Here is an 18981-nt window from a genome sequence, read left to right as displayed (position 1 = left end):
AGCTGCAGGCAGCAATGAGCTCTGCCCTGAGCCTCCTCTGCTGCAGGCTGCACCCCCCCAGCTCCCTCAGCCTCTCCTCACAGGGCTCTGCTCCAGGCCCCTCCCCAGCTTCCTTGTCCTTCTCTGGACACCTTCCAGCACAACATCCCTCTTGAATTGAGGAGCCCACAAATGGCTACAAACTGGACCAGAGAAGGTTTCAACTCAACATGAGGAGAAACTTCTTTACAGTGAGGGTGACAGAGCACTGGAGCAGGCTGCCCAGAGACGTTGTGGAGTCTCCTTCTCTGGAGACTTTGAAAACCTACCTGGATGCATTCCTGTGCAGACTGCCCTAGGAGATCCTGCCTTGGCAGGGAGGTTGGACTCAGTGATCTCTGGAGGTCCCTTTCAACCTCTGAAGTTCTGTGATCTGGCTGCATGAGTCTGTCACAGAATGGTAAGGGTTGAAAGGGACCTCTGGAGAGCATCCAGCCTAACCCCCCTGCTAAAGCAGGAGCATCCCACAGCAGATTGTCCAGCAACACAATGTCCAAGTGGGTTTGGAATCTCTCCAGAGGAGACTCCACAATCTCTCAGGGTAACCTGGCCCAGTGCTTCACCACCCTCCCAGGGAAGAAGCTCTTCAGCAGCAGGTTGGTGTGTTTGGAGCCACAGCAGCCACTACTGTCACCAGGTCAGGAGCACACAGATGCCTCTGTGAGTTGAGGGGAAGCTGTAAAGCAGGTTCTAAGGGGGATCTGTTTGAAGTTCCAGGGAAACCTTCTGGTGGCCTTCCAGTATTCAAAGGCTGCCTACAGGAAGGCTGCAGAGGGATTCTTCACCATTCATCAGGGACCAGAGGAGGGATGATGGCTTCAGTCTGAGAGAGATTTAGGTTAGGTGTAAGGGAGAAGTTCTTTGCTGTGAGGCTGGTGAAGCACCAGCCCAGGTTGTCCAGAGAGGTGGGAGATGCCCCATCCCTGGAACCTTTCCAGGTCAGGTTTGGGACTCTGAGCAACCTGCTGTGGCTGAAGATGTCCCTGTTGACTGCAGGGGGTTTGCAGTAGATGACCTTCAAGGTCTCATTCTGTGATTCTAGGAGAAAAAGCAATTTCTCCTGAAGTTTGCTGTGACTTCCTCTCAACCAGAGGTGCCATTTCTGAGCCTGGATTTGACCTGGTCCTCACTCTCCCCATAGCCTTTGGCTTAATTTCTCCCCTGATGGGTACAGTTTCCTCTCTGAGCAGCTTTTTCTGCTGGCTCACATGTGCCTCCTCCTGCTCCAGGGACATGGGGGTCTTTATCCCACTTGCCCACAGAAAGACACAGGCTCTGAGAAGGGCAAGATTAAGGGAGCCCTGGCTTGGAGTTGAAGTGAATCCTACAGTTGTTCTGGCTGGGAAAGACCTCTGAGATCATGAAGCCCAAGCATCTTAGAATCATAGATTGGGTTAGATTGGAAGGGACCTCAAGCTCAGCCAGTTCCAGCCCTCTGCCATAGGCAGGGACACCTCCCACTAAAACAGGTCACTCAAGGCCTCATGCAGCCTGGCCTTCAACACCTCCAGGGAGAGAGGTGGACACTGAGTGGTCATGGTTTGATTTGTTGTTCCCACATCCAACTCACAGCTCATGGCAAACTTCAGCCCCTCTGTGGATTGCCTCCTTCTTGCCACAGGCTCCTCAACATCCTCATCTTCCATTCCCCACTATGGTTTTAATCTTCAAAACCTCAAGCATGTCCAGAAGGAAGTTGAGTGAATTGGTGCTGGTGCTGATGAGTCCAAGGAGCTGATGACTGCCAGAGCAGGTGATCTCAGACCAGCAATCTCCCTGCCATGGACAGGGACACCTTCAACTGACATGAAGTAGGCAAAGGGAGCCTACAAGAAAGCTGTGGAGGGCATCTTTACAAGGGCTTGTGATGGGACAAGAGGGAATGGATTGAAGCTGGAAGAGGAGAGAATTGGACTGGATTTAGAAAGAAGTTGTTTGCAGTGAGGGTGGTGAGGCACTGGCACAGGTTGCTCAGGGAGGTTGTGGCTGCCTCCTCCCAGGAGCTGTTGGATGGGAGCTTGAGCAACCTGCTCTAGTGGGAGGTGTCCCTGCCCACAGTAGGAGGGTTGGAACTAGATGATCTTTAAGGTCCCTTCCAACCCAAACCACCCTGTGACTTGTGTGAATTTGCCTTCATTCCCTCAGGGAAACAGGTGCCTTTGATCAAGCAGGCAGCACTTGCTTCCTATCCATGTAATCCTTTAGTTTCTCAGCCAGAAACCACCAGCAGTGTGTTTGTGGCTGCAATGAGTTGTCCACTGGTGGCCTGAGACAATCCCTCATTTCTTGGAAGCTAGAGAACAGCCTTCAGAAGTGACCATCTGTTACTGCTGCCCTAGGACAGATTTAAGGGGAGACCTCTCAGTGAAAGGCTCTCTGCTATTCCCCTGAGCCAGCTGATCTCTTCCCTTCCACCCCTTCCCATCAAAACCCATCCCCCCTTTGTCTTCCCAAGCATTAGGAGGGGACTCTAATTGGTGTCTGCACAACAGGACCACTGCATTTAGCTGGTAAGCATGGAGCTAATGGCAGCTGACTGGTATTGCTGGCATCAATAGAGCATCTTCAGCTGCTTTGAAGTCACAGGGATCAGCAGCTGGGGGTGTTCAGCTTCAATTAGACACCATCAGAGGTTTTGGAACCCTGGTTGGTTTCTGTTGCTCCAACCTGCAGATGAGTTGGGATGTGTTGGACAAATCTTCTCAGAGTGTTCTGGAAGTTTTCTTTCTATGAAGCAGTTTAAGTTGCACATGGAAATGGGAATTAAGAGGTTTCAAGAATGAGAAAATGGTTTGGGTTGGAAGGAGATCATAGGAGCAGAATCAAGCAGGTTGGAAGAGACCTCCAAGCTCAGCCAGTCCAACCTAGCACCCAGCCCTGGCCAATCAACCAGACCATGGCACTAAGTGCCCCAGCCAGGCTTGGCTGCAATACCTCCAGGCACAGAGACTCCACCACCTCCCTGGGCAGCCCATTCCAATGCCAATCACTCTCTCTGGCAACAACTTCCTCCTAACATCCAGCCTAGACCTCCCCCAGAACAGCTTGAGACTGTGTCCTCTTGTTCTGTTGCTGCTTGCCTGGCAGCAGAGCCCATCCCCACCTGGCTACAGCCTCCCTGCAGGCAGCTGCAGGCAGCAATGAGCTCTGCCCTGAGCCTCCTCTGCTGCAGGCTGCACCCCCCCAGCTCCCTCAGCCTCTCCTCACAGGGCTCTGCTCCAGGCCCCTCCCCAGCCTTGCTGCCCTGCTCCAAACACCTTCCAGCACCTCAACATCTCTCTGCAATGGAGGAGCCCAGAACTGGACACAGAGATCATCCAGTCCAACTCCCTCTGCTTAAGCAGGGGCAGCCACAGCAGGTTGCTCAGCATCACAGTGGCTGGGTGAGTTTGGAATCTCTTCAGAGGAGACTCCACAACCTCTCTGGGCAGCCTGCCCCAGGGCTTTAGTGCCCACATGGGAAAGACGTTTCTCCTCATGTTCAGATTTAACCTCCTGGGTTCCAGTTTGTGCCCACTGCCCCTTGTCCTGTCACTGGGCACTACTGAAGAGAGTCTGGCCCCATCCTCTTGTTCTCAGCAGGCCCTTTAGCTCTTGCTCAACATCAAGAAGATCTCCTCTCAGAGTGCTCTTCTCCAGGCTCCACAGCCTCATGGTTCTCAGCTCCAGTTCTGGGCTCCCCAGTTCAAGAAGGATAAGGAGCTACTGGGGAGAGTCCAGTGGAGGCTCCAAAGATGCTGAGGCCCCCAGAAAACCTCTGAGAGGAGAAAAGGCTGAGAGGATGGGGCCAGACTTCTGTCAGTGGTGCCCAGTGACAGGACAAGGAGCAGTGGGCACAAACTGGAACCCAGGGGGCTCCATCAGGGGAAATGTTTTGGCTTCAAGTGTGATGGAGCCCTGGGGCAGGCTGCTCAGAGGGGCTGTGGAGCCTCCTTGTCTGGAGAGCTCCCAAACCCCCCTGGCCATCATGATGCTTTGCAAGCTGCTGTGGGTGCCCCTGCTTTACCAGGGGGGTTGGACTGGATATCTCCAGAGGTCCCTTCCAACCTCTAGAATCACAGAATCAAGTAGGTTGGAAGAGACCTCCAAGCTCAGCCAGTCCAACCTAGCACCCAGCCCTGGCCAATCAACCAGACCATGGCACTAAGTGCCTCAGCCAGGCTGTTCTTGCACACCTCCAGGGGTGGTGACTCCACCACCTCCCTGGGCAGCCCATTCCAATGCCAATCACTCTAGGAGATTTCTGCCCTAGCAGCCTTTGCTGGGTGCCATGAGGCTTCCTGCCACCCAACCCACATGGCCTGGGCTCAGCCTGGCTGCACAACTGTTCTGTGTTTTCAGTCCCCAGGCCAGAGTCTCAGCTTTTTGTTGCTTGCTTGGGGTTTTGTCTTTGTCACTCAACAGATGTGCAGGGTTTTAAAAGGAGAAATCTGCCAGAGGCAGCAGCATACCAAGAATAAGTACTCTGGGATGGGAGGCAGGAACCCATCCCACCTGCTGCACAACCCAGCCAGTGAGTGATAGGGCAGGGAAAAAAGCTGGAATGTGGACTGTAACAACTTGCTCTGTGCACACAACCTTCCACATCTGAGTGCTGTCTTCACCATGATTTATTGCTTACCTTGCTGAGGATGGGGCAAGTCCTGCACTGGGGTGAGGAGAGAGAAGGGGGATCTGTGCCAAATTGGGTCTCTTGTGCTCTAAGGAAGACACCAAGGCACAGTGATGGCCCTGCTGTGTGTGCTGGTTTGCAGCAGGAGTGGGTTTATGGTCAGATGTGAAGGGTAAGCTTTGCAGAGGAGGGGAAAAGAGACCCTCAGGGCTTGTGTCCAACCCTTTTTTTCCCAAGGGAAAAAGAAGAGTGTTCCCCTCCTCTTAGCTCATGCAGGAACTTGTGTCCAGGGTTGGGCTCCCTGCTTCAGGAGAGACAGAGGACTACTGGAGAGAGTCCAGTGGAGGCTCCAAAGCTGCTGAGAGCATCTCTGTGAGGAGCAAAGGCTGAGCCCTGGGGCTGCTGAGCCTGGAGAAGAGCAGCCTGAGAGGGGATCTGCTCAGTAAGAGCTGCAGGGTCAGGGGGCAGGAGGATGGGGCCAGACTCTTGTGAGTGATGCCCAGTGACAGGACAAGGAGCAGTGGGCACAGGCTGGAACCCAGGGGGTTCCATCAGCAGAAATGTTTTGCCTTTAAGTGTGGTGGAGCCCTGGAGCAGGCTGCCCAGAGAGCTTGTCTGGAAAGATTCCAGTCCCACCTGGCCATTGTGATGCTGTGCAAGCTGCTGAGGCTGCCCCTGCTTTATCAGGGGGCTTGGACTGGATGATCTCCAGAGGTCCTTGCCAGCCCCCACCAAGCTGGGATGCCGCTAAGGCTGCAGGAGAGACAGCAGAGTTTCATCTCTCCATAGCTGCGAGATAAAGCTTTGGCAACCTTCCCACACCATTGGCCTTCTCCAGAAGCTGTGCACCTTGCTTGGCTCCCTGAGTTGATGTCAGTTCTCTTGGGTTAAGAGCAGCATTTCCCCCAGCAGAGAGGCAGAGGAGCCATGGCTTGGGACCTGCCGTTGTCCGTGAATGATGGCTCTGTTGTGGTGAGAGGCTGAAGGAGGCAGCAGGGTGCTGGGAAAGTGGTTTTTAGATGGAGCCAGAGGCTCTCTGGTTACCTCTCACCTTACCCCCAGAACAAAAGCTGCTTTCTGTCCTCGTGTGCTAAATGCTCTGTCCTATATGCTAATGCCCCATGTTCACATCTGGTCCAGTGCACCAACCCGTGAGTCTCACTGAGACCTCTCAGAGCCTTCAAACCACATCCAGCTCCTCACCAGGGGCCTGGTGAGGCAAGCATCTGGGATTCCATGGATTTTCAAGCTTCCTGCTCTTGGGACATGGAGAACTGGTGGTCAGTAAGTTTTCCAAGGGACAGTAATGTGCTCTTGTGGCCAAGAAGGCTGGTGGTGTCCCGGGGTGCAAGGCAAGGTTGGACGTGGCACTTGGTGCCATGGTCTAGCCTTGAGCTCTGTGGTAAAGGGTTGGACTTGATGATCTGTGAGGTCTCTTCCAACCCTGATGATACTGTGATACTGTGATGAAGAGTGGGGACAGCAGATCAAGGGAGGCTCTTCTCTCCCTCTGCATTGTTCTGATGAGGCTGCACCTGGAATGTTGTGGTCAGTGCTGGGCTCTGCAGTTCATGGCACTTAGTGCCATGGTCTGGTTGATGGGATAGGGCTGGGGGATAGGTTGGACTGGATGATCTTGGAGGTCTCTTCCAACCTGCTTGATTCTATGGTTCTGTGATGATTCTAAGAGGGGCAGGGATGTACTGGAGAGTGTCCTGCCAGGATGATGAAGGGATTTAAACCTCTGTGTGCTGAGAGACATGGAGCTGCTTATTCTGAAAAGCCTGAGGGAGGAGATCCTGGTAATGTTGACAAGTATCTGAAGGGTGGGTGTCAAGAAGAAGTTGGCAGTCTCCCTTCAGTGGAGTCCTGTGGTAGGACAAGGGGCAGCAGGTACAAACTGGAGCACAGGAGGTTCCACCTCAATGTCAGGGAAAACTTCTTTACTGTAAGGCTGCTGGAGCAGGCTGCCCAGAGAGGTTGTGGAGTCTCCTCTAGAGACTTATCAGACCCATCTGGATGCCTTCCTGTGTGACCTGCCCTCAATGAACTTGCCTTGACAAAAGGGTTGGACCAGATGATCTCCAGAGGTCCCTTCCAACCCCTACCTCTGCATGGTTCTGTGAACTGCCACTTTGGCAGTCAGTTCTTCTTCTCATTCATTTCTCATCTTGAGGATTAATAGAGAGCTGTACTGGAGGCTTCTCCAGCAGGGCTTTGCCTGCTCTCACTTCTAGTTAGCCATTTCTCATCAGCTCTCTGGTCCAATGCATCACCTAAATATCTGCAAACCTGGAAGTATCTTCCACATGAGGCAGCAGTGTGCCCAGGTGGGCAGCAGAGCTGGGTGCCTGGCAGCAGAGCCCAACCCCACCTGCAGGCAGCTGCAGACAGCAATGAGCTCTGCCCTGAGCCTCCTCTGCTGCAGGCTGCACACCCCCAGCTCCCTCAGCCTCTCCTCACAGGGCTCTGCTCCAGGCCCCTCCCCAGCCTTGCTGCCCTTCTCCAAACACCTTCCAGCACCTCAACATCTCTCTTGAATTGAGGAGCCCAGAGCTGGACACAGCACTGAAGGTGTGGCCTGAGCAGTGCTGAGCACAGGGGAGAAGAACCTCCCTTGTCCTGCTGCCCACACTGCTCCTGAGCCAGCCCAGGATGATTCTTTTCCTCCTGCTTGCTCTGCTCCCAGCTAGGCACAGGATGTTCTGTGCCCAGGTAGGACTGTTTGAGTTACTGTGCCTGTTAGGTGTGTTGCTCCTATGTGGACACTCAGCTTCTACTCATAGGGCAAAGGATGTGTTTCCTCTGAGTACATTCACTGCCTCACCTAATTACCCCCTCCTCATCTCTAGTATTTGGCCTGTGCTCAGCCTTTTATGCTTGGGTTTTATTGTCAGGCTTCCTAGCACCACACTACTCAGATTTCAGCTGGAGCCTGGAAGAGGATGCATCAGGTCAGTGGATTGTTATGGTGGGACTTTGGAGTTATGGGCCTTGGCCAGCACTGGTGTTGTCACTTGTCCCTTGAGGTGCTTCACAGTGTGGTTTCTGTGGGTCAAAGGGGTTTGTGTTTGTCTGTCCTGGGTCTTTTTTTCCTCTTCTTTGCACACTTTTAAGGGGAAGGTGGTGGATGTTGGATATATGTTTACATCCAGGCATCCTGTAAAGGGCTGATCATCAGCCAGCAGTGTGCTCTCATGGACAAGATCCTGGATGCATCAAGAAGAGTCTGGCCAGCAGGCTGAGTGAGGCTCTTCTCCCTGGGGAGGCCACATCTGGAGGGTTTGGTCCAGTTCAGGCCTCCCCAGGCCAAGGAGGATGGGGACTTACTGGAGCATGCACAGCAAAAGGCTACAGGGATGGTGAGGGAGCTGGAGCATCTCTCTCCTGGGGACAGGCTGAGGGGCTTGGAGCTTTTTAGCCTGCAGAAGAGAAGAGTGAGGGAGGGTGTTAGGAGGAAGTTGTTGGCAGAGAGAGTGATTGGCATTGGAATGGGCTGCCCAGGGAGGTGGTGGAGTCTCTGTGCCTGGAGGTGTTGAAGCCAAGGCTGGCTGGGGCACTTAGTGCCATGGTCTGGGTGACTGGGCAGGGCTGGGTGCTAGGTTGGACTGGCTGAGCTTGGAGGTCTCTTCCAACCTGCTTGATTCTATGATTCTATGAACTCTACTGTTACCTAGAAAGGTTGGACCAACCAGATGAGCTTGGAGGTCCCTTCCAGCCTGGCATTCTGTGCCTGTGCTCTCAGCTCTGAAAGGGTGAGTGTCAGCAGGATGGAGCCAGTCTTTTTCAGTGGTGCTCAGTGAGAAGGCATAGGAGGCTCAAACTGGACTCTAGCAAAGGTTCTGTCTAAACATGAGGGAGAACTTCTTGACTTTGAGGGTGCTGGAGCTCTGTAGCAGTCTGCTCAGAGAGGCTGTGGCTTATCCATCTCTGGAGAGCTTTCTAAACCCACCTGGCCAACCTGCTGTTGGGTGAGCCTGCTTTAGCACAGGGGTTGGACTGGATAATCTCCAGAGGTGCCTTCCTGCTGCTACCATTCTGGGATTCTCTGAGAGCAGATCCCAAGTGGAGCAGAGCCTGAGGTTGCTGCACTTTCTCTATTTTTAACTGTGTTGCCTGTGCCCATGGTGGACTGCTAATCTCCTCAGCTCTGCCCTTCACTCCACAGCAAAGCCAGCTGATCAAGGAGGCTTAGAAGGGTTATTCACTAAGCTTTCAGCTGGGGAGTCTGCTCAAAGAGCCTTCTTTTCACAGGTAGGCACACAGACTCCTGTGGCTTTGTCTTTTCTCCTCCACACCAAGTTGGGTTGGTTTTACAGTGCCTGGTGGAGGTGTTGAACCAAAGCCTGGATGAGGCACTTAGTGCCACGGTCTGGTTGATTGGATAGGGCTGGGTGATAGGACTGGATGAGCTTGGAGGTCTCTTCCAACCTGCTTGATTCTATGATTTACCACCTCTCTGAGCATCCAAACTTGGGGTTTAAACCAGCACCTGGACACCAAACACCAAGCTTTTAGCAGTCCTTGGTGAAGCTAAATGAGTGGGAGGAAGGCTCTGTGGTAAAGGGTTGAACTTGATGATCTGTGAGGTCTCTTCCAACCCTGATGATACTGTGATACTGTGAAGAAGGAGTCATATAAACATGGTGTGGGTTTGGCATCCCTGCCTTTGCTTTTCTGGTGGCAGAGGGCTGTAGGTCCCAGCTCAACCAGGTTTGATGGGTCACTGAGACAGCAGCTTTGGTTGCTGTGAACAGGCAGAGAAGGAAAGCTCATTGAAATGGCTTTGTCTTTTCTCCTCCACACCAAATTGGGTTGGGTGTACAGTGCCTTACACTGGAGACCCAGCACTGGTGTGTGAGAAGAGCTGAGCTGGAACAGACACAGCTTTGTTCAGAGAACCACAGAAGGGTCTGGCTGGAAAAGACTTTTAAGGGGCATCTTGGCCAACATCCCTTGGTGAGCAGGTTTCAACTGGGGCAGGTTGCTCAGAGCCCCAGACAGCCTGACTGGGAATGGTTCCAGGGACTGGGGCATTGAGTGCTGTGTCCAGTTCTGGGCTCCTCCATTGCAGAGAGATGTTGAGGTGCTGGAAGGTGTGGAGAGAAGGGCAGCAAGGCTGGGGAGGGGCCTGGAGCAGAGCCCTGTGAGGAGAGGCTGAGGGAGCTGGGGGGGTGCAGCCTGCAGCAGAGGAGGCTCAGGGCAGAGCTCATTGCTGCCTGCAGCTGCCTGCAGGGAGGCTGTAGCCAGGTGGGGTTGGGCTCTGCTGCCAGGCAGCCAGGGACAGAAGAAGGGGACACAGTCTCAAGTTGTGCCAGGGCAGGTCTAGGCTGGATGTGAGGAGGAAGTTGTTGTCAGAGAGAGTGATTGGCACTGGAATGGGCTGCCCAGGGAGGTGGTGGAGTCGCCGTGCCTGGAGCACTCTAAAAGAGTTGTGGATGTGGTGCTGAGGGATGTGGTTTGGTGGTACTGAGTTTCCAGCAGTGGTAGGATTGTGAGCTCTGGGCAAGTGGTTGGAGTTGATGATCTCAAAGGTCTCTTCCAAGCTCAGCATTTCCAGGATTCTGTGTTCCTAAGATGTGATCATTACAATGAAGATAGCAGAGGGCAGGAAGCAGTGGCCTCAGGGCTGGCCTTGCCACAGCCCATGCAGCTGTTGCTGGCCATGATGCATCTTGTTCTGTCCCCTGTGCTTCTGTTGTGAGGAGAACTCAGGGCCATGATGTAACCTACAAGGTTGCTCACTGGGTTTAGTGCTCCACCTGCAAGCTGCCATCGCTCAGCTCTGCTGTCAGAGCTTCAGGAGCATTGCCATTTCTCCTTGTTGTGGTTTCAGCCAGGGGGGCTCTCCAAATGACACAGAGGATGAATGATCTCAAGCTATGCTGGTGGTCAGCAAGCAGAAGAAGGACCTCTGTAAGAATGAGCATAGAACCAGGCAGGGCTGGAAGGGACCGCAAGGATCATCCAGTTGCCAACCCCCTGCCATGCCCAGGGACACCCTACCCTAGAGCCTAGAGCAGGCTGCACACAGCCTCAGCCAGCCTGGCCTCAAACACCTCCAGCCATGGGGCCTCAACCACCTCCCTGGGCAACCCATTCCAGCCTCTCACCACTCTCCTGCTCAACAACTTCCTCCTCACCTCCACTCTCACTCTCCCCACCTCCAGCTTTGCTCCATAATCAACAAGACTCAAGCAGGTTGGAAGAGAGCTCCAAGCTCATCCAGCCCAACCTAGCACCCAGCCCTGGCCAGTCAACCAGACCATGGCACTAAGAGCCTGATCCAGTGTTCTGTATGGAGTCCCTTGAGTTTGAGTGTGGAACCACATCAGATGTTCTCTGATGAGTCCTCACTTGTCTCCTGGTTCCTGTCTCCTGTGATGGGCTTCATCAATAAGCAGGGTAGGGTAGACCTCATCTGTGGTCAGAAAAGAAGCAGTTTGTGGAACTGGGGCACTGGAGAGTGGATCTCCTTGGAGATTTAGCTATCTGTGTCCTCTGAGCACCTCAGCAGATGGCCTGAGCCACATTAAACCACCAGATGCTGAACAGGGGATAAAGATGCACCTTGGGTAATGGACTCAAGCTTGGATACAAAGGGGAGAAAAGTCACATCTCCTGTCCCCACATGGGACACTGTTCCAGGTCTTAAAGGACTTGGAATGTTCCCAGCAGCTGGAGGCTGGTGGTATCTCCTCCTCCTGCTGCCCTTGCCTTCACCTCAGAGGTGAGGAGATGCTAAAGCAAGACAGAAACTGGTGCTGATGACCCCAGTCCCCTCAACGTTGCTTGTCCTGCATGCTGATGAACCTCCACACCAATTGCCAGGCCACTTCATCATCCCCCCTGCCCAGCCTTCTCCCTCAGACTCCTTTGTGGTGGGTTAATGTGGTCACCAGCAGCTTAGGAGCAAAATGGTTGGGTTTCTGCTGTCCTCCATGCCTGCTGAGATGTCTCTGTCAACCACCACATGATTTTGGCCTCTGAATCCTTTGGCTGGCTGGTCACAGGTGGAGCCTAACCCTCATCCTTCTTCCATGAGCTACATACTCTTCTCTCCTGAAGGCTCAGAAGTGCCATGGTCTGGTTGATTGGCCAGGGCTGGGTGCTAGGTTGGACTGGCTGAGCTTGGAGGTCTCTTCCAGCCTGCTTGACTCTATGATTCTATGAACAAGCTCTTTACTATGAGGGTGGTGGAACACTGGAACAGATTGCCAAAGGGAGATGGCTGAGGCTCCTTCCCTGGAGATGTTCAAGGTGAGGCTCTAAAGGGCACTGGGCAACCTGATGTAGTCGAGGATGTCCCTGCTGACTGCAGGGGGTGTTGGACCAGATGACCTTTGGAGGTCCCTTCCTGCCTGAACTATGTTTCTGTGATTCTAAGCTTCATTGCTTCCTTGGTCAGACATTGGAACAGGCTGGACAGGGACATAAATGTTGGAGTCACCATCCCTGGAGGTGCTCAGAAGTGTGGACGTGCCACTTAAGGGCATGGTATAGTGATCATGGTAGTGTTGAGTTGATAGTTGGGCTTGGATGATCATGGAGATCTGGATGATCATGGAGATCTATTCCAACCTTTGTGGTTCTATGATTCCTACCTCACACCACTGTCCCCCAAGTAAAATACAGCTGCTGATACCATCTGACTTGGCATCAAAGTCCAACCACAGCCACCTCAGTCTTGATCAACTCTAATCCACTGATACACCTCCCACTAGAGCAGGTCACTCAAGGCCTCATCCATCCTGGCCTTGAACACCACCAGGGAGGTTGTGGAGCACAGAATCACCCAATGTGATCTTTGATCACATTGGGTGATTCTGTGCTCCACAACCTCCCTGGGCAACCTGTGCCAGTGTCTCACCACCCTCAACCTGTGCCAGTGTCTCACCACCCTCAACCTGTGCCAGTGTCTCACCACCCTCACTGCAAGGAATTTCTTCCTGATCTCCAGTCTAAATCTCCTCTTTTCCAGCTCAGAGCCATTGCCTCTAATCCTACCACTACCCTTGTAGCTCCCTTCAGATACTGGAAGGCCTCTCCAGAGAGAACAGACCCAACTTTCTCAGCCTCTCTCAGTCCTCCATAGGGGACCCAGTAGCCTCTGATCATCTTTGTGGCTTCCTCTGGACCTGCTCCAGCATTTCCTTGTTCTTCTTATGTTGGGAGCACCACAGCTGGATGCAGTATTCCATGTGGGGTCTCAGCAGAGCAGAGTAGGGGCAGGGAATCACCTGCCTCATCCTGCTGGTGACACTTCTCTTGATGCAGCCCAGCATACAGCTGCCTCCTGGGCTGCAAGTGACCACTGCTGGCTCCTGGTGAGATTTTGGCAACTGACAGCCCCAAGTCCTTCTCCTCAAGACTGCTTTGGAATTGCTCCTCACCCAACTTGTATCTTATAGAATCACAGAATCAGTCAGGGTTGGAAGGGAGCACAAGGAGCAGCCAGTGCCAACCCCCTGCCATGCCCAGGGACACCCTACCCTAGATCAGGCTGCACACAGCCTCAGCCAGCCTGGCCTCAAACACCTCCAGCCATGGGGCCTCAACCACCTCCCTGGGCAACCCAGTCCAGCCTCTCACCACTCTCCTGCTCAACAACTTCCTCCTCACCTCCACTCTCACTCTCCCCACCTCCAGCTTTGCTCCATTCCCCCCACTCCTGCCACTCCCTCACAGCCTCAGAAGTCCCTCCCCAGCTTTTTTGTAGCCCCCTTCAGATCCTGGCAGGCCACAAGAAGGTCCCCTGGGAGCCTCCTCTGCTGCAGCCTGCACAGCCCCAACTCTTTCAGGCTGTGCTCACAGCAGAGCTGCTGCAGCCTCTCAGCATCCTCCTGGCCCTGCTCTGGACACTCTCCAGCATCTCCATGTTCCTCTTGTCCCAGGGGCTCCAGAGCTGGATGCAGGACTCCAGCTGGGGTCTCAGCAGAGCAGAGCAGAAGGGGAGAATCCCCTCCCTGGCCCTGCTGGCCACACTGCTGCTGCTGCAGCCCAGGCTCTGCTTGGCTTTCTGGGCTGCAAGTGCACACTGCTGGCTCCTGCTGAGCTTCTCCTCCAGCAGCACCCCCAAATGCCTCTGCTCAGGGCTGCTCTCCAGCCTGGCACTGCCCAGCCTGCATTGGTGCTTGGCATTGCCTCGACCCAGCTGCAGGACCTTGCCCTTGGCCTTGTTGCACCTCCTGAGCTTGGCTTGTGCCCACCTCTGCAGCCTGCCCAGGTGCCTCTGGCTGGATCCCTGCCCTGCAGCCTGGCTGCTGCAGCACACAGCTTGGTGTGGGCAGCAACCTTGCTGAGGCTGCACTCAGTGCCACTGTCCCTGGCACACCTGCACTTGAGGTTGCCCCAGCCCCAGGTGTAGGACCCTCCTCTTGGCCTCGTTGAACTTGATAAGGTTATCTTGGGCCCACCTCTGCAGCCTGCTCGGTTTGGGGGTTGTCTGCTGGATTTCCTGGGTTTAATGCAATTGCAGGGCCCTGAGAGGCAGGCTGCAGATTAACATATGCCAGCTAGATTAGGGCTAATCAGGCCACAGGTCTGAGCAGATGCAGCTACCAGGCCAATCCAAGCCCTGATTACAGCATCTCAGGGACTCTAATCGTCTCTCTCTCCCAAGGGTGATCATCTCCTCTTTAATGCACAGCAGACTTTGCAGCCCTCTCCTGCTTGTGGTTTGTTCCCAGCCCTGGCAGGAAGGCCACGACGTCAGCCCCTGAGGAGCTTTGCTCTAATCCCCCTGCAGGAAGGGATCTGCCTGGCGCCGGCTCTCCTGGAGGCTTCCCTGCTCTTCTGCCCGCTCCAAGGTCTGGCCAAGCCCAGGCACACCTTGGCTGACACAAACTCAGCCTTGCCAAAGAAGCCCCTGGTTGGCTTTTCATGTCTCATCATTCCTCTTCAACATCTGGCCAAGCCCAGGCACACCTTGGCTGATGCAAACTCATTCTTGCCAAAGAAGCCCCTGGTTGGGTCTTTGTCTCATCATCCTGCTCCATGATCTGGCCAAGCCCAGACAAGCCTTGGCTGACACAAATACTTGCCAAAGAAGCCCCTGGTTGGCTTTTCATGTTTCATCATCCCCCTCCAAGATCTGGCCAAGCCCAGGCACACCTTGGCTGATGCAAACTCATTCTTGCCAAAGAAGCCCCTGGTTGGGTCTTTGTCTCATCCTCCTGCTCCATGATCTGGCCAAGCCCAGACAAGCCTTGGCTGACACAAATACTTGCCAAAGAAGCCCCTGGTTGGCTTTTCATGTCTCATCATCCCTCTCCAAGATCTGGCCAAGCCCAGGCACACCTTGGCTGACACAAACTCAGCCTTGCCAAAGAGGACCCTGCTTGGGTCTTTGTCTCACCACCTTTTGATGGTCTTTGGCTGCAGCCCTTCCATGTCTGAACAGCAGGGAGGAGCTGGACTCTTTGGTCCCTGAGGGAGGTTGTGGTTCTTGGTTGATGATGGGTAGCAGAGTGTTGGTTCAGAGCTCCAGACATCTCCATGGGGTTGGGTGACACAAGTTTGTCCTTTACAAAGAGGATCCTTGCTGGGGTTTTGTAACTGATCATCTTCTGGTGATCTTTGGCAGCTTGGAGGGATTTGGCTCTGTGGTCCATGAGTGTAGGGTAGACTCTGGTCCTTGGGTTGGCCATGGACTGTCATTTGAGAGCTCCAGCAGGCTCCTTTGAGCCAATGACCCAAAAGGCTTTGCTGGGTTGTTGGTCTGGAGCAGGGATCTTAGGTGCAGCCCGGACCAGATCTCCAGATCTCTGCCAGCATCTGCTCAAACTGGGATTTACTGTACTTCCATGGTGGATCTGGTACATTTTCTCCAAGAGGGCTGAGCATGAGCTCACATTTCAGTGTTGTGGTGCCCAAAGCACCTCTTGGAAAGCACCTTGGGAACTTTGTACCTTTCCCTGACTCCACACTGTCCACAGTGACCGGCGTGGAACCGTCACACCAAGACAGCAATGCCTCCACTGGGCTGTGAGCTGGCCAAGCATCACCATAACCCTCTGGCTGGGGGATCATGGAATGTTCTAGCTCTCAGAAGGCTGGGGGGATGGCAAGAGGAGGGATGTTGAAGGCCAGCAAAGCACTGTCTGTACAGTGAAGTTACCTGAGGACCCCGAGCCCTACACCCTGCTGCCTCCTGGTATTAACCAAGTGCCCCTGCTGGGACAGAGGTCTTCTCCCTGCCACAGAAACCAAATCAAAAGTGATTCCACTGGTTATTTCCTTTGGAGGAAGCCCAGGTCAGGAGCCAACTGTTGGATGTTCTTTCCAGGGGTTGGCCATCCTAGATGCTGACCTCAAAAGCCTCGTTGTTTCCTCAGCAGAGCTGCAGATAGCTCCAGTTGTGTCATGTGTGAGGTGGCTACAGCCTGGCTTGGCCAAGCCAAAGGTGGTGCTGTGTGCAGGCCAACATAACATTAAAGTGGAAAGGTGAAGTTTGTCTTGCCAGGCTGCAAGATTCACTCTTCCCTTTCCCCTTCCCAGCTCTACCTGTTGCTCCTTGGTGATTTTTTCCACATCTTTCCATCACTGACATCACAAAATCCTCAGGGTCCTCACTGGTTTGTTGTCAGCTTGGTTGGTGGTACTGAGCTGAGCAGGAGTGGCTGTGTTGGTCACCTTGGTTGGTACTGAGCTGAGCAGGAGTGGTTGTGTTGGTCACCTTGGTTGGTACTGAGCTGAGCAGGAGTGGCTGTGTTAGCCACCTTGGTTGGTATTGAGCTGGGCAGGAGTGGCTGTGTTGGTCACCTTGGTTGGTACTGAGCTGAGCAGGAGTGGTTGTGTTAGTCACCTTGGTTGGTATTGAGCTGAGCAGGAGTGGCTGTGTTGGTCACCTTGGTTGGTGGCACTGAGCTGAGCAGGAGTGGTTGTGGGCACACTGCTGCTTCATTTTCAGCTCCTCTCTGCCAGCACCCCCAGGGCCCTCTCTGCCTGCCTGCTCTCAGCCACTCTGGCCCCAGCCTGCAGTGCTGCTTGGGGTTGTTGTGGCCAAAGTGCAGAACCCTGCCCTTGGCCTTGTTCAGTCTCATCCCATTGGCCTCTGCCTACCCATCCAGCCTGGCCAGGTCCCTCTGCAGGGCTCTGCTACCCTCCAACAGCTCCACACTGCTCCTAGCTGGGTGCCAGCTGCAAACTCACTGCTGCTGCACTCAATGCCCTGCTCCAGAGCAGCAATAAAGATGTCGAACAGGACTGTGCCCAGCGCTGGTCCTTGGGGAACACCACTGGTGACTGGATGTGACACCATGCTTAGATCTCATGCACCCATTGGTGTTTTTATCTCCTCAGGCCTCGTCCAGATCCCTGTCAGCATGTACCAGACAGTGGTGACCAGCTTGGCCCAGGGCAATGGCCCTGTCCAGGTGGCCATGGCCCCCGTTACCACCAGGATAGCAGACAACGCCGTCACCATGGACGGGCAAGCGGTGGAAGTGGTGACCTTGGAGCAGTGATGATGCCCACCCAGAAGACCCAAGATCATGGTGATGCATTGATGTGGTCGGGTTGGGTTGGTTATTTCCTTCCCTTTACCTCTTTTTAACTCTGATGAATCCCATTTTGTTCTCTTGCACCTTTCCAGGGATGCAATCAACCTGCATCAGAGATCTCCCAGCTTTGGAAGCGAAGCGAAGGTTTTGTGAACCTTTATTTGAGGAAGGGGGGGAGGGGGTTGAGGTTTTTTTGTTTTTTTTTTTTCTTTTCTTTTGGGTTTTTTTTTTCTTTGATTTTAAAGGATTAAACAAAAACAAGGAAAGAAACAAAGAAAGAGAGAGAGAAAATCACTCCCAATTCCTCTGAGCAGAGGCTGCGTCTGAAGTGCGTTTTTCCAGCGCCAGCTCTGCCCTCCTAGGAGTTGAGAAGCCAAATTGTGATGAGACTTTTCCTTTCTGAAGAGGTTTCAAACCAAGCCTCACCCCATCCCCACCACCGTTATCTGCTTCCTTTCCTTCTCCCCTTGAGGGCTTCAGGTGGGACAGCCTCAAGCCCAAGCCAAAAGGATGGCTCCGGCACCTTCCTCTCAGCTCCGTGCTTGGTTAATGAAGTGGCAAAGATTTTTAACCTGGACTTTTGTATTGAGGAGAGACAAAAAGCAAAGAAATGAACCAACCCAAACTGCCTCCAACCCCCACCAGAACCAAGGAAAAGAGTTTGGGAAAGGCTCCTTGCCTGGGATAAAAAGCAAACCCAAGAGGCACGTGTGAGTGCAGGGGGGGTGACGAGGACGTCTGCCTGCGCCGCCCCGGCCGCGCGCCGCTCGCCTCCTCTCGGTGCACACTGCAGAACTTGGTGCACGCTTGGAGACCTCTGCTTGCTCCTCAGCTCTCCACACATAGCTGCCACTGGAGATCTTTTGGGTTGCTTTTCTTCTGGTTTGGGGTTTTCTTTCTGTATTGGTTTTGTTACCTTTTGGTTGGCTGGCTTCGTGGGGCTAGGCCAGAGTGGAATCGTGTCTAGAGAGGCTCTGCCTTCCACCCAGCCTCCCCTCCCTGCTCACCCACCATGGTCCTGCAGCTTCTATTGCCAAAGGGCCAGCTTGGGCTCAGCCTCTTCCCCACTGTCACCTCTACACGACCCCACATCAACCCTGGACAGTCCACATCCCACAGGAAAACCTTTGCTTGAAGGCAGCAGGACCTTCTCAGCACCTTCCAAGACCCCACAGCAGCCCTGGAGAGTCCACATCCCACAGGAAAGCCTTCACTTGAAGGCAGCAGGACCTTCTCAGCTCCAAGCCACCCTCTGTGTTCATCTCCACTGCAGTTTTCAATCTCCATCACCCAAAAACGTTTCCATGAGAGTTCAAAAGGCTCACTTTGGGCTGGGGTTTGGGCTGAGGGGGGCAAAGTTGACTTTCCATGGGCCAAGCCAAACAGGAGAGGACTTTTGCTTGAAGGGGAAGGAAAAGCTTTGACTTTCCATGGGCTAAACCCACCTGGGGAGGGTTTTTTGGGGGGGGGGGAGAAGGGGAAGTTCTGACTTCCCATGGGCCAAACCCATGTGGAGAGGGTTTTTTTGGGGGGGGGGAAAGGAGAAGTTTTGACTTTCCATGGGCCAAACCCATGTGGAGAGGGTTTTTTTTGGGGGGGAAGGAGAAGTTTTGACTTCCCATGGGCCAAGCCCATATGGCAACGCACAGTGGAACCCACCACCATCATTCCCACCACCACCATCTCCCTCAACCACCACCATCTCCCCCCCCCCATCTCCCCAGCACCTCCACCAGTTGCTGTTTAATTTGGTTTGATTCATTTGGCTTTTTGAGGGGAGAAGGAGAAGTTTTGACTTTCCATGGGCCAAACCCATGTGGCAACACA

General features: G+C 53.9%; 1 protein-coding gene across 4 annotated transcripts in view; it reads left to right on the top strand.

Moving 5' to 3' along the window:
• Window positions 1-17349, top strand: part of NRF1 (nuclear respiratory factor 1) — a 72526-nt gene extending 55177 nt beyond the window's left edge. For 2 of the 4 annotated variants that reach the window (XM_064142777.1, XM_064142774.1), the window contains 2 exons: window positions 16955-17148; window positions 17247-17349. In XM_064142777.1, the coding sequence (XP_063998847.1) occupies window positions 16955-17118 (164 nt within the window). In that variant the 3' untranslated portion in view covers window positions 17119-17148; window positions 17247-17349. Of the gene's footprint in view, window positions 1-7548; window positions 7606-14273; window positions 14479-16954; window positions 17149-17246 lie in introns of those variants that run through there. The other 2 variants (XM_064142776.1, XM_064142778.1) reach the window with 2 other exon arrangements.
• Window positions 17350-18981: the final 1632 nt, after the last annotated feature.

This window comes from Pogoniulus pusillus, chromosome 4 (genome assembly GCF_015220805.1).
Source record: "Pogoniulus pusillus isolate bPogPus1 chromosome 4, bPogPus1.pri, whole genome shotgun sequence".
NCBI classification, from domain to species: Eukaryota; Metazoa; Chordata; class Aves; order Piciformes; family Lybiidae; genus Pogoniulus; species Pogoniulus pusillus.
This window is presented reverse-complemented; position numbering and strand designations above follow the sequence as displayed.